Source organism: Peromyscus californicus, unplaced genomic scaffold, assembly GCF_007827085.1.
Source record: "Peromyscus californicus insignis strain IS unplaced genomic scaffold, ASM782708v3 Scaffold_11__1_contigs__length_118956290, whole genome shotgun sequence".
Taxonomy (NCBI): domain Eukaryota; kingdom Metazoa; phylum Chordata; class Mammalia; order Rodentia; family Cricetidae; genus Peromyscus; species Peromyscus californicus.
In genome coordinates, this window is record NW_026294402.1 from 33,717,124 (window position 1) to 33,731,342 (window position 14,219).

General features: G+C 38.0%; 1 protein-coding gene across 1 annotated transcript; it reads right to left on the reverse strand.

The window, feature by feature from the left end:
- Window positions 1-5,969: 5,969 nt before the first annotated feature.
- LOC128121925 (olfactory receptor 149-like) lies at window positions 5,970-9,735 on the reverse strand. Its single transcript, XM_052757013.1, has one exon. The coding sequence runs from the start codon at window positions 9,066-9,068 to the stop codon at window positions 8,133-8,135; it is 936 nt and encodes a 311-aa protein (XP_052612973.1). The 5' UTR covers window positions 9,069-9,735; the 3' UTR covers window positions 5,970-8,132.
- Between the last annotated feature and the right edge of the window lie 4,484 nt (window positions 9,736-14,219).

The window sequence follows — 14,219 nt, forward strand, 5'->3', positions numbered from 1 at the left end:
ACCTATTCAGTGGCATAGTAAGTGACAAAAAGAATTCTTATCATTAGCTCCCATTAAGGAAAGTTATAGTGATCCCTTTGAATGCAGTAGTTTAGAAACAATCAGCCTCATTATGGAAATGCTGAAAAAACAGAAGTCAATGAACTAGTTTGTGAGTATGTGTGTGGAGGAAGTTGTGTGTTAGGATGTGTATGTTACATTCAAAAATAATTTTTCCTTAGAGAAACCATTTCAGAAAGAATCAAAGGCGTAAACACTTTAACAAGGATTGGTATTACTTAAGCCAATCCCCAGACTTATTAATGTACCTTGCCCCATGATTCCCTCACACACGAGAATCAGAAACTAGTGGGGAAAAAGTCACAGTCATAATGAGCATTAGATACATCTCATAGGAATGACACTCTTGAGATTAATTATTTTAAAAAGTTACCTTCTGTCATTCCCTTTGAGATACATTATAGGTTTGATGTAAGTGGTAAGAGAAATTTCTGTAAATGTGTTTTCTATTATGAATTTCTAGTTGCCTAATTAAAACTAAGGCCCATTATTCTATCAAATGATGGTAATAGAGATTATCACAGAGCACACATGTCATCCGCTGTACAGGAGAGGAAAGAGAAGACAAGTATCATTGGGACTAAGACAAACTCATGGTTAATGAGAGCAGGACCATAGGAGTAATTTTGAGAAAGCTGCCTAGGCTGTCAGTCAAAACTTCTGTATTGTGAAACAGGCACAAAGCATTAGGCACTTATTTCACAGACTAAGTGTTAAAATAAATAAAATATGCACATAAAGGATTCATTACAGCATTTGCTTCATTGTGGTCTTAACCAAATCACAACAAAACTATCATTTTTGTTATCTCAGTGTACTTTATTCTCTTCTATATACAGTTATAATTTTTAACAAGACCATTGGCTTTCTCACCTGATTCAAGTCCTATGAATCTTAAGATATATTTCAATCTTACAGTCTTGATAATAGTAGATCACTTTGACAGATTCTTAATTTCCAATAGTAGTTACCAATGAGAACATTTCATTTTTTTGGTATTCAATGAGAATTTGGGGCAAATGAAAACAAGGTCTTTTTCTCTATTTTTTAAATTAAGCATTTCTATATATCTGCTCATAACCTGTTAATTGTAGCTATAACACAAATTTATGTCCTAGTGACATAAAATATATAGTTCCAAAATTAATTTCTATTACTTTTACTGGATCATATGCTTGTGGGTTTGGCCTTTCAGTATCCTTATCTGAAGCAAAATTAGTAGAATTTTAATGAGAAATGCTCATTCAATTTTGCTTCAATCTAATATATGTATACATATTATATGTGTGTATGATCATAACTTAATGTAAATAATATTTTATGATTAATGAAATTTAAATGCCTTACCATAAACAGCAGTTATTAAGAGAGTTAATTGTGTGTGTCAGTTGATTGAGTTATAAAGTGTCCAGATACCTGGGCAAACACTATTCTAAGTGTGATAGTGAAGGTGTTTTCAGTGAAGTTGACATTTCAACCAGTGAACGAAGTAAAGAAGGTCACCCACCCTGTGTGGGCAGCCCTTCTTTAATTAGTTGAAGAACTACAGAACAGAAGCACTAAGTAGAAGAAAACTTTGAGAGTCTGAATAGCTGAACTCAGCCATAGTTCTCCTGCCCTCAAATTGGAATCTACTTGCTTGACTTTTCTTCTTCAAAGGCCTTCACAGTCAAGTCCAAATGAGTTTATAATTATACCTTCAGGTTTACAATAGCAGGCATGGTTTTGTCTGTGTACAGTGAGTCTAAAATCTAAGCAGAGAACAGTTGGTTACCACTTTAGTAGTCATATCACTATGTACCAGTGGACACATAGTGCATGCAAAGACCATGTATAGCAAAATCATTGATGAATTCTCCCTCCTAGCAGCCCTTTAACGGACTTTCTAGCACTATATACACTAACCAACAGTGAAGGAACTGTCAGTCCTGTTCCAGGTCAGTTTTTCTTTGTCCTGTAACCAGAGTGTATGGTATCTTCATCAACAGGGTCTTACCATTTAGTTCTACTGGGCAGGCAAGAACAATGGAAACAGCCTGTGTTGTTCTTACAACCTCTGGGTCTCACTGATCAACAGTCCATAGGAAGCTATTGCACACCTGCACTGAAATGTCATTTGTTCACGCATGACTCCTATAATTAGTAATATCTACTTAGGTAGGGATAATCTGTACAAATTATTTTAATGCATTTTTAAATGAATTATATGGTAACATGTTTCAATGTGTCTTATTCTTACATCCTTAGTTCTTGCAAACACTTTCCACATTCCTCCATTCTTCTATTCTCCTACCCCTTTCCCTGTTTATATGATACCACTCCCAAAGTTCTCCGTCTGTATTCATTTCACTACCCTTTCAGCCACTCCTCTATCATAACTATCTTCTTACAGTCTTCTCTTACTGTCTTCCTGGTCTCTACTAATATCCTGAGCTCAACACAAATTGAGTCAAAGAGCTATAGTTTGAAGCAATGGTTCATAGTTCAGAGAGAACATGTAACTTTTTTTCTGATTCTAGAATACATCACTCAGTATAATTCTTTTAAGTTCATATATTTACCTGAAATTTTCACAATTTCATTTCTTTAGTATTTAATATAATTCTACTATGTGAATTTGCCATAATTTTTGTTATTCAGTTATTTTTGATGACCATCCAGGATAATTAAATATTTTAGACACTGTGAATGGAGCAGTAGAGACTGTGAATATATATCTTCATTGTAGAGTATAAAGTCCTTTAGGTATATGCCAAAGAGCAGTAGAGTTGGATTATGTGGCACACATATTTTTAGATTTTTAAGGTACCTCCCCACTGGTTTCCATAGAGAGTGAATGACTTTATTTATGCTCCAACAAACTGTGTTCCCTTTTTCTCAAATCCTCATCAGCATTTATTACCATTAGTTTTCTTGAGGTAAGAATTACCATTTATTTCTTACTGAGGTAAAGAGAAATCACCAAGTAGTTTTTATTTGCATTTCTCTGATGGCTAATGATATTAAACACATTTCAAAATATTTATTGGCTGAATGTGGTCCTTTGTTTTCAGAGCACAATTTCATAACCATTTCTTCATGATTACAGTCCCTTTATTTTAAAAAAAATACTAATTCTTTGATAATATTTTCCTGTATTTTGATCATGCTCATCATCTTCTTCCAATTCCTCCCATATACATATCCCTATCTCTACATAACAAATTTTGTGTCCTTTTATTAAGCCAATCAAGTCTAATATGTGCTGCACAGTCAATATCAGTAATTTATTATGTTATTTGCATTCTTAGTGTTCATATTTTTTTAGTTCTTTTTATATTCTAGTTATTTGATATATAGCTGGCAAATACTTTCTCCCACTTCCCTTAGTCTTCTTTTTCTTTATGATGCACCAAATCCAATTAATGTTGCCCAAATGTACAAAGATATGGGCCCACTCACTGGAGCATGGAAAAATCTACCAGTGGCCACATGTTCAAAATAAAATAATTCTTCTTCCCCCAGAAACTATTAACTACCAATATCTCTTCAGTAAATGGTGGACCCTGAAGAGCACCTTCACAGTTTATGCTAAATTTTGGCTGTCTTGATCTTGTGCAAGTCAACACAACAGCTGTGATGTCATGATTATGATAGCCTTATCATGTCTAGAAGAAGGAAATTCACAGCATTCTTCCAGGTCTTCCGGCTCTTACATTCTTCCTACTTCCTCATTTATGATGTTACTTAATCACTGTTGGTAGTAAGGTAGGTTTGAAAAAGTTGCCCATTTAGGACTGAGGACTCAATCTCTTATTTTCAGTCCTTTGACAATTTATGCCTCTAAGCATTGACTTCTGTTCCCTAAAACAAGAAGCCTCTCTGACTCATTTAGAGAATAGCCCAAGTCAATGGATAGATAAACATATTGAGAAGACAGTTTGGCAACATGACCATTCCATAAAATAACAATAGCAGATTCTATTTAAAAACCTGTGGTTTCCCAAGCCATGGACTTCTGACTAGGATTACAGTCAAGATAAGAAATGTCCTCCCTTGGAGCAGGCCTGTATTCCAATAAGAAAGAGGTCAGTTACTGTAGTGGTTTCAATGAGAATTCCCCTCCATATGCTATGCATTTGAACACTTAGTTACACATTTGTGGCTTTGTTTGGAAAAGCTGAGAACCTTCGGGCTGTGGTGCCTTGCTGAAGGAAGTATGTCAATAGGAAAGGGTTTCTGAGAGTTTGTAGTCTTGTCTCAGTTCCAGTTCATTCCCTCTGTTTTCTGGGTATTGGTGAAGATGTGACCTCTCAGGTTCTTCCTCCTTCTACTGTGTCTGCCACTTGCTGGCATGCCTCTCTGCCATAACCGAGTCTTCACTCTAGAACCATAAACCAAAAGAAACTCTTTCTTCTGGAAGTTACTTTCAGGCATGGTTCTTTATCACAGAACAAAAAGTAACTAATACAGTAGGTGGCACCAGCAGAGTCGGGCGCTGCTGTGAAGAACCTGCTCCTGTGGCTTTTTTGGTTTTATAAGAAAGTGGAAGATCTTGAAACTTTGGACTAGAAAAGTAAAGGAATGCTATAAGAAGAATATAAAAAGCTGTTCTAGGCCGGGCGGTGGTGGTTCACGCCTTTAATCCCAGCACTTGGGAGGCAGAGGCAGGTGGATCTCTGTGAGTTCGAGGCCAGCCTGGTCTACAGAGTGAGATCCAGGACAGGCACCAAAACTACACAGAGAAACTCTGTCTTGAAAAAAACCAAAAAAAAAAAGTTGTTCTACCAAAAGTCTAGAAGTAGTGTTGAAAATAATGCAGAGAATAGAGATCTAGTTCATGGCGGGGTGTTAAGATAAGCTCTCTAATGGCAACTGAGGTATAGGCAATTCCTCTGATATTTTGACAGATTCTGGATGCCTTCTGCCTATGTCTAAGAACTTTCTTGAGGCTAAATTAAAAAGTAACTGACTTGTTTTATGGGTTTTTTTCTTTCTTTCTTTTCTTTCTTTCTTTCTTTCTTTCTTTTCTTTTCTTTTTCTTTTTTGGTAGCAGAAAGTTCAAGACAGCATAAGATTAAGTCTGTGGAATAGTTACTACTTATAACCTTTATGCAGGTCTACAATGAAAAAGAATAAGTGGGACAAAAGAAAATGTAAGTTGTGAGTTTGGAGAGGCAAAGAGACTAAGAAGTTTATTGCTGATCCGGACACTCAGGAGGCAGTTCTGAGTTCCAGGACACCCAGGAATACCCAGAGAAACCCCTCCAAATAAAAGAAGAAGGAGGAGGGGGAGGGGGAGGGGAGGGGGGGTGGAGGAGGGAGAGAGGGAGGAGGAGGAGAAAAAGAAGAAGAAAAAGTTGTTATTGAAGTCATTCAGTGCTAGAACCAAGGCTATGCTGAAAGAAAAGCACCTTCAAAGCAAGACCCCACCAGATAATTTTCCAGCTTGTAAAAGGAGAAAGCCTAAGAGGTTGTTTAGTCCTAGAAAGCAATTGCTCTAAAGTATGGTAGTTGCTGCTAACACTGTTGAAGGGAACCAGTGTCCATCTCAAGGTGGCAGCTGAATTTAGTATGTTGTCCTCATAGCAATGACATTGAAGACAGAAAATGCACTCTGCTTCCTGGGTGAATCTTCCAAATGAATTTCCTATACCTAAATTCCATGTCAGTGTAAGTTATTGGTAAATCTAAATGAAACAAAATGACCAATTTTCCTTCTTCCCTGATGGAAGAAATTCTGTAAGAAGAGTTTGAAGGTGGAGTTCTTGTGTCTTATGTGCACACAGGAAAAGCATTAATAACATATCAAAATAGTATAGCAATTCCAAATGAAGGATTCCTTAGATTTTCAAAATTTATGCTTCTTTATTTATGAGTAACATGAACAAATACTGATATAATGGGACACTACCCAGAGACAAAGTTGGCATGCTTTTGGGTTACCACACTTTGCTAATAGAAAATAATTTTAGACATATACAAATATATAGAAATCCAAAAAGGAACACTAAAGCAAAGAAATAAATTTTTAATAGAATTACATCAAAGTCTTATAATACAATATTTAGGGGAAAAAGCATATATGATTAAAACAAAAAAACAGAGTGAGAATGAGAGAATGATGACTTCCAGAGGGAATTAAGGTTATGAGAGCAGAATAGTTCTGGCGGGAAATTCACTGAATTACATTTTCCCTGTGTATGTAGAGGACCACACATATTATAATAGTTCTTTATACTTAACATAGTTTGACATTATTTCCATTTTTTTAGTATCTGAATAAAAATATAGTTTAGAAAGATGTCCGTCAGGATAGTGGCTTGTTTACATATAGGGGCCACTCAGATTCTCCATGGAGACAAAAGAGCTTCAGGCAAGTTTAAGAGCAGCTGAGCTAAAGAGAGGTTGGGTTGTGCAAGGAGGCAGTCATTTTGGAAAAACTATTCCTCCAATCCTAGAACAAGAGGCTGAGTTGTATCTGAACCTACCAAAGAGAAGGTATAATGAATTTTATCTTCCTGCAGAAGATATTCCCTTTTAAGTGGCAAACAGATAAGGTATGCCAACTCAAGGAATTAATTCTAACTCAGACTCCAAAGGAAACAAAAGCATGTTGATTCTCTTAGCCATTATTGACATGCAGCATTCAAATAAACCAGGTGTTCAATCATCAGTTCCCTTTCTGTGAAACTATTTCCTTTTCCCCACCCTCCCCCAGGGAGAATTGGAGGAAACTATTTCTTTGGCTTTATTTTCTGCCCAGGTCACAATATTATTCTTGAACTCTCTGTTAGTTGCATGTCTGCTTTACATCTTAACCTGAAGATTTTCACCACCGGCAGGCAGGTTTAGAATCCTTACCTCTGCATCCTCTTGTCTTAGCAGAGTCACTTGGGAAATGAAATCCAAATGAATGAAAAGGAAAAGTGAACAGGACTCACCTTTTTTATTCTTGCAAATTGCCCTTCTTCTCTAAGAAACTACAGCCAGGAAATGAGGAAAGGGGATGATGGATAGATCCTAATAAAGCTGGGAAAGGTTTGACATGTAGTGAACATGAAATAATCTGACACATATTTCCAGATTTCCCTTTAAAATTTTTTTTAATTATGTGTGTGAGTGTGTGTCTGTGTGGGTGTATGTGCACCTGCTTGTAGGCTCCCTTAGAGGCCAGAGTCATTGACTCTCCTAGGAGCTGGAATTACAGGAGGTTATGATCCACCTGATGTAACTGGAAACTGAACAGGTCCTAAATGAACCCTCTGTAAGGGCAATCTATATTAACCATTGAGCCATCTCATGGGCTCCTCCAGATTCCTCCTTAGGCTCTCTTCCTTTAATTTAAACTTCTCATTCTTATGCCAAACGTTCTAGCCAGTACCAGTTTCCAGGCCTCAACCCACCTACCATGGTTTGTTAGTGTCACCCTAGCATACTTGTACCTCTGCTTTGGCCAGATCCAATCGTCAGGACCTGGCCCAAAGCTTTTCTCTATATGGAACTTTTTATGGCTCATAAATAACAAGATGCTACCTGAAGCCACAAGGATCTCTTTTCATTAACTAGAAATCGTAAGATTGTTTATCTAATACAGACATTTGAGGAAATTATAACTCATCCCACATGAAAAATCATCACACAAAGAGGAGGAAGGGTGAAAAAGATATGGAAAATTAAGATGGGCAAACACGGAACAGAGTCAGGAGGGACTGTCGGGGGGGGGGGATTGAAAGGAAGAAAAGGAAAGGGAAGTTTTGTGATTAAAACACAATCTCAAAAATAAACAAAAACAACAACGAAAGTATAGACAAACAGAAGACATAGGCCATGCTGCTTGCTAGGTGGGGTACCTTCCTCTTTTGTCAATAGTATAATATCCATTAGAGAGTGCAGTTTCTAGGGCCACAGAGCCTGGAGTCCCCCTTCTACCGTTTATTCCCTAGTCATCCTTTGAAAACTCATTGGAGCCCTTTGCCTCTTAGTCTTTCACATAGTAAAACTAGGATGATTTCAAAAACACTTGGGAAAACCAAATAAAACCATTACACCACCCATGACGTACAGACAAAATGTTCATGACTGGTCTTTCTTTAGAGCTGCTCAGGAAGGAAGCTAGGGTTACGTAGGAACTTCCACAGTGATGATTTCACCTCCTTATTCCTGAGGCTGTAGATCAATGGGTTCAGCATAGGGGTGACCAGATTATTTAAGACCTGCACAGTTGCATCCAGCCAAGGGCTTGGGGTTGGCCTTAAGTATATGAGGACCACTGGCATATAGAAAAGCAAGATGGCAGTGAGGTGGGCACTGCAGGTGGAGAAGGCCCTACGACGGCCCTCAGCAGAGCGGATCTGCAGAATAGCGAAGACTATGCAGCTGTAGGAGGTGAGGATGAGGAGGAAGCAACTGAGGGGCATCAGGCCCACACTGATGAACCCCACCATCTCCAGGGCGGATGTGTCTGCACAGGCCAGCTTCAGCATCACAGGGATGTCACAGAAGTAATAGTCCACTTCATTGGGACCACAGTAGGGCAACTGGAAAGTGAGAGTGGTCAGAAAGGTAGCCTGAATGCAGCCAAAAAACGATGTCCCTGTGGCCAGGATGGCACACACTCTGTGGCTCATGATGATTGAGTAGCGTAGAGGGTAGCATATGGCCACAAAGCGGTCATAGGCCATCACTGTGTACAGAAAACATTCTGTACAACCCAGGAAGTGGTAGAAGAAGAGCTGGCACACACAGCCTGCATAGGAGATGGCTCTGCTGTTTCCTGAGAGGTAGAAGAGCATTTTAGGAGAACTCACAGAAGGGAAAAATATGTCAAAAATAGACAACTTACATAGGAAGAAGTACATAGGGGTGTGAAGCCGAGTGGAGGAGATAATGGCCAGCATGATTAACAAGTTTCCCATCAGCGTGAAGATGTAGAAAGACAAAAAGAGGACAAAGAGCATGGTCTCCAGACCCTCTGTGTTCGGGATGCCCAGCAGGATAAACTGAGTCACTACAGAGAGATTCCTCATTGTTTTAAAACTTTTGCTGACCGCTTTGAGTGTGCTTAATATGGGCCAACTTTCTTATGATAGGCAGCAGTGTGATCTAGGTGCACATATCAAATGCTACAATTACCTCATTTGGGATAAGTCTGCCAAGTTCTCAGAAGAAATACTTTCTGTAGGGAAATGATTATCTTCTTTGCCAAGAGCAGCAACTTAGAGGTATATCAAAAACATTTTCAGGTTAGAAATCTTTTTGACGGCATTTGCTTTGAGCATATATATATTTTGAACTCTGGTGATATCTTTAAGTAATATACTCTATGCATTTCCTTCTGCAGAATAACAGAAAAGGCGTGTATTATAAATCATGACAACTAATGTCAATTCCGACTCCAGTTCTTATTTGTTTTATTGGTTAAAAAAATTTATACAATACCTCATGGACATCTATAAAATGAATTTCACAATTACTTAACAGATTTAGTAGCATCAAACATACTTTGGTGGTACAGTAGCATCGTATAACACCAGTGAATGTATCTAGCAAAACTGTGAGTTCTAATTAGAGTCTTTCATCATTTTACATATCTGACACCTACCTCTATAGGTTCCTTAATTTGATATTAGTATTTTATAATTATTTGAAAATAAATATTTGTTAAACAACATTATTAGGCAGATTTATTTATATATCTATTTTACAGCTAAGGAAACATTTTTTTAACTTTTGTTCTTCTCTCCTACATTATATCCCAACTGCAGTTTCCCCTCCTTCCATAGTTCCCAGGCTTTCCTCATAACCTTCCCTCATCCCCAGATGAACTCCTCCTCTGTTTCCCTTTAAACAACCAAACAAAAAAAGAGCAGGCGTCCCAGGGATATCCACCTAACATGGCTTAACAAGATACCATAAGGCTGGGCACAAACCCTCATATCACTGCTGGGCATGGAAACCCAGTGGGAGAAAAAGGGTCCTAAGCACAGGCAATAGAGCCAGAGACACCCCCCACTCCCACTGTTGGGAGTCCCACAAGAACACCAAGCTACACAGCCATGTGTATATGAAGGAGGACCTATCTCAGACCCATACGTTTATTAAATAACATTATTAAACTGATTTATACCTCATCTCTTCATATTATATCTCTTTAGAACTGAGAGTGCCCAAATGCCCAGGTCTGTCCTAGCTATATCTCTGGTAATTCTGGCCCTTTTATGCTAAATGGATGGAAACAACTCAGAAATATTAGCCAAAAGAAACAGCAGCAAAAAAAAAACATCAAATTCAGGTTACCATGATAAAGTGACAAAAAAGTTAAAAATGACCCACATGGAAGTAGAATATGGGCACGAAACACCATCACTGGGATTAATTACACTGTAAGTGGAGTATATGATGCTTGAAGATACAGGGGCCCCTTTTCATGACTCACCTAGTATTAGTGACAATAACAATATTACCAACAGGATGCCTTTCTTCCTTCCATTATTTCTTTATTTACACAAAAATTAATGAATACTCATTTTGTTCCAAAGATAGACACATTTCAAAATATGACTATTTTCAAAAATATATCCATGAAAGTAATAATTACTAGTAACAATAACAGTTACTAGTCAGACCTGCAGATTAGTAACTGAAGTCCAGCTGCATCACAGAGTGTGTCCCAGTTTCAAAAGTCGTATATGGGAGACCTGTTTTGTTCCATTTTTTTGTACCCTTAAATGTTTGAGAAATCTCTCTTCTGTCTTTCTCTGCTGCAATTCTGGACAACACCTTTGCAGGTAGATTCTCAGGCCTGCTTTTCTTGAATGTTGGAAAAAGTTTTTATGCCTTACTTCTTCCAGGTTAATTACACTTACTTAAAATCTCATCTGGTTTTAGAAACCATGCAATAGCCTTTTTGATAATTTTAAAGACTAAATTCAGTACTATCTCTAAAATAGAAACTTTTTGGTCTTAGGCAAAGAAGATAATAATTTCCCTACAGAAAGTATTCCTTCTGAGAGGGAAGTAGACTTACCCTGAAGTAGGCAATTGGAGCATCTAATATGTGTACATAGAACAGGCAGCTGCCTGTCATAAGAAAGAAAGTTGTCCTGTGTTAAAAGCACACTCAAAGGTTTCATTGGCAAAAGTTTTATAATCTGACATTACTGTTCAGACTGGTAAGTTTGTATCTTTTCAAAGTCTTGATATTCAGCATGAGAGTCCAGATCAAAAGCTGTAATAAATGCCCCTAATTTCTCTTTCTAAAAATAATATGAGCCATTCTGTGTTCCTCAATCTCACACCCCAATTGGTTACAAGAAAGGCAATAAAATGAAAAGTAGTGGCTTTACACAGTTGGGAGTGGATGACTGCTCCTCAATAACAATTCTAGCCACACCTGCATAATCTCTCTAAGCAAGTCAAGTTCCTCTGTGTTTTGCATCTTATCTCCTTGATCAGCAGAGGCCCTCAAAGGAATGTATTTGCTGCTTATGCTCAGACACCATGGTATTCTGATTCTATAATCTCATTTATTTTAAGTCGATTAGAAGAAATAGATGTCCCAAAGACAAAGAAGGGTCCATGCATGGCCCTTCTAGTGTGAGAGGAAGTCCAAGAGTAGACCTGGACAAAAGCAGGAGTACTCACGTCATCCTCCTAAGAACATGTTCATGTTTTGCTCATGGAAATAGCAGGGCTTGACATTTATGTTTCTTGTCAGAGCCAAAAGCACTACAAAGGAGTTCTCACTGCCCTGTTAATAAAGCAGAAAGTCCCATGGGACTTATACAACAAGCATCAGAACATTCTCCATAGACTGCTTTCTGGGAAGTGTCTGGCAGAATGGCAGAGCCCCTTAAGGCCTCGTTGTTAGCTGGGGATAGCTCTGAGGGGACAATTAGTTTATCCTCTTCATTCATCACTCAATCATGAAATAACAGTGATGATATTATTGCAAAGAGATGCTTTAAAGTGGGATACATGTCCATGTGTACCAAATAGACTCCAGTTCTAACATAGTCACCTGTAATGGTGTATCTATATTTTGGTGCCTTTTACACCTTAAAACTTTTGCCTGTGACATCATTTATCCCATAATTTTTAAAAGACTACATGCATACTTTTAGGCCTAAATGATTGCCTTTAACAAATAATGTTATTCAAATTAGAAGCATAATTGGGTGGTAGGCATGGAAATTTGTACCTTTAATCCCAGCACTCAGGAGACAGATACAGGCAGATCTCCGTGAGTTTGAGATCAGTCTGGTCTACACAGTGAGTCTAGGCCAGTCAAGGCTAAATAGTGAGATACTGTCTGAAACCAACAGACAAACAAAAACCCATAAAGAAGAAACATAACTGGAAACTATGTGGTATGAATATCAATGTCAGAACTTTCCATTATTACAAAGTATCCCTGCTCAGACAATGAAGTTTGCACTGTATTATGATGAATTGGGGATTTGCATTTTGCAGTCAAAGACAAAAAGGCATAATATGATCTTCAAATGTTTACAGAGACATGGTATGAGTTATTCTGTGGTGATATTGTGTCCCCAATATATTGTGCACCATAATAAACTTATCTGGGGTCAGAGAACAGCCACTAGATAGACATAGAGGCCAGAAAATGGTGGTACACACATTTTAAATTCTAGCATTCTGGAGGCAGAAATCCATCCAGATCTCTGTGAGTTCAAAGCCACACTGGAAACAGCCAGGCACACACGCCTTTAATCCCAGGAAGTGATGGCAGGAAGCAGAAAGGTATATAAAGTGTGAGGACCAGGAACTAGAGTCTTGTTAAGCTTTTAGGCTTTTAGCAGCAGTTCAGCTGAGATCCATTTGGATGAGGACACAGAGGCTTACAGTTTGAGGAAACAAGATCAGCTGAGGAATTGGTGAGGGGAGATTGGCTGTGGCTTGTTCTGTTTCTCTGATCTTTCAGCGTTCACCCCAATATCTGGCTCTGGGTTTGTTTTTATTAATAAAATCTTTTAAGATTCATGCTACAGTTATTCCATGAGGACTTTCATAATTGGGCTATGTGATAGACATATTTTCAAATTAGAAAGGAATTATTTATTACAAAATGAAATTAAAGTAACCTCATGATGTATTTATCTGTTTGCTATTGGGTGTCCTTAATAAATAAAGATGACCATCATTCATATATGCCACTGAGGACATTCACAATATGAAGGCAAGTCACAGCAAGTTCTTTCTCATTTTGAAAGAATTAGATTGTATTTATACTGTAAAGCTATTCAATGTCACCAGCCTAATATGATAAATAAAAGATCTTTGAATGAATCATTATCATTCAATTTAGCTTCCAGGGCAAACAAAACTAAAAACATAATCATTGTGGTTGCAAAAGTAACAATTGTGTGGTAAAACAACTTAATTATCATCAGAATATATCCAGAAAATGTTAACCTCTGTCTCTGAGCTGTGAGAATCAGACTGGATATGAGGGTGGGTTTTCAATAGAGGGACTTTCCATGTAGCCCTGGCTGTCCTGGAACTCACTCTGTAGACCAGGCTGGCCTCAAACCCAGAGATTTGTCTGCCTCTTCCTCCCAAGTGCTGTGATTAAAGGCATGCGCCATCACCGCCCACCAGAGAAGTCTTAGCTGCTAGGCTGCAATATTAAAGCTAGCACTGTCAGTGCCCTTCTAAGTATTGGCTCTGTGTGGTGGGCACCCTAGACATTATGATTCAAATTTTACCATAAAGTTATCATTCAAGTATTATCTCATTTTTTCCCCATTTTATTTTGGGTATATGGGTGTTTTGCCTACATGTATGCCTGTGCACTACCCACATACAATACCTGTGAAGGCCCAAAGAGGACATCATATCCCCTGCAGCTGTATTACAGATGGTTGTGAACTTCCATGAGCATGCTCGGAATTGAACACAGGTCCTCTAGAGGAGCAGCCATTTCTTTTCTTAACTGCTCAGTCATCTCTCCAGACGTATATATCATTTATTGTTATAGTACACATTTAGTCTTGAGAACCTTAAGCAAATGAACCAAAGTGATAAAAATCGAATTAACCATAGAGCTTTGTTCCCACACCTGGAATTGTAGTTGTCTCTATAAAGAGAAACAAAGTGTTTATACCTATTTCTGATTTTCAAATCCTCACTCATAAGTGACCACACCTGTCATATGC

Excerpts from the sequence above, each read along its gene's own strand:
- LOC128121925 (XM_052757013.1), bottom strand. The coding sequence starts at position 9,068 with ATGAGGAATCTCTCTGTAGTGACTCAGTTTATCCTGCTGGGCATCCCG.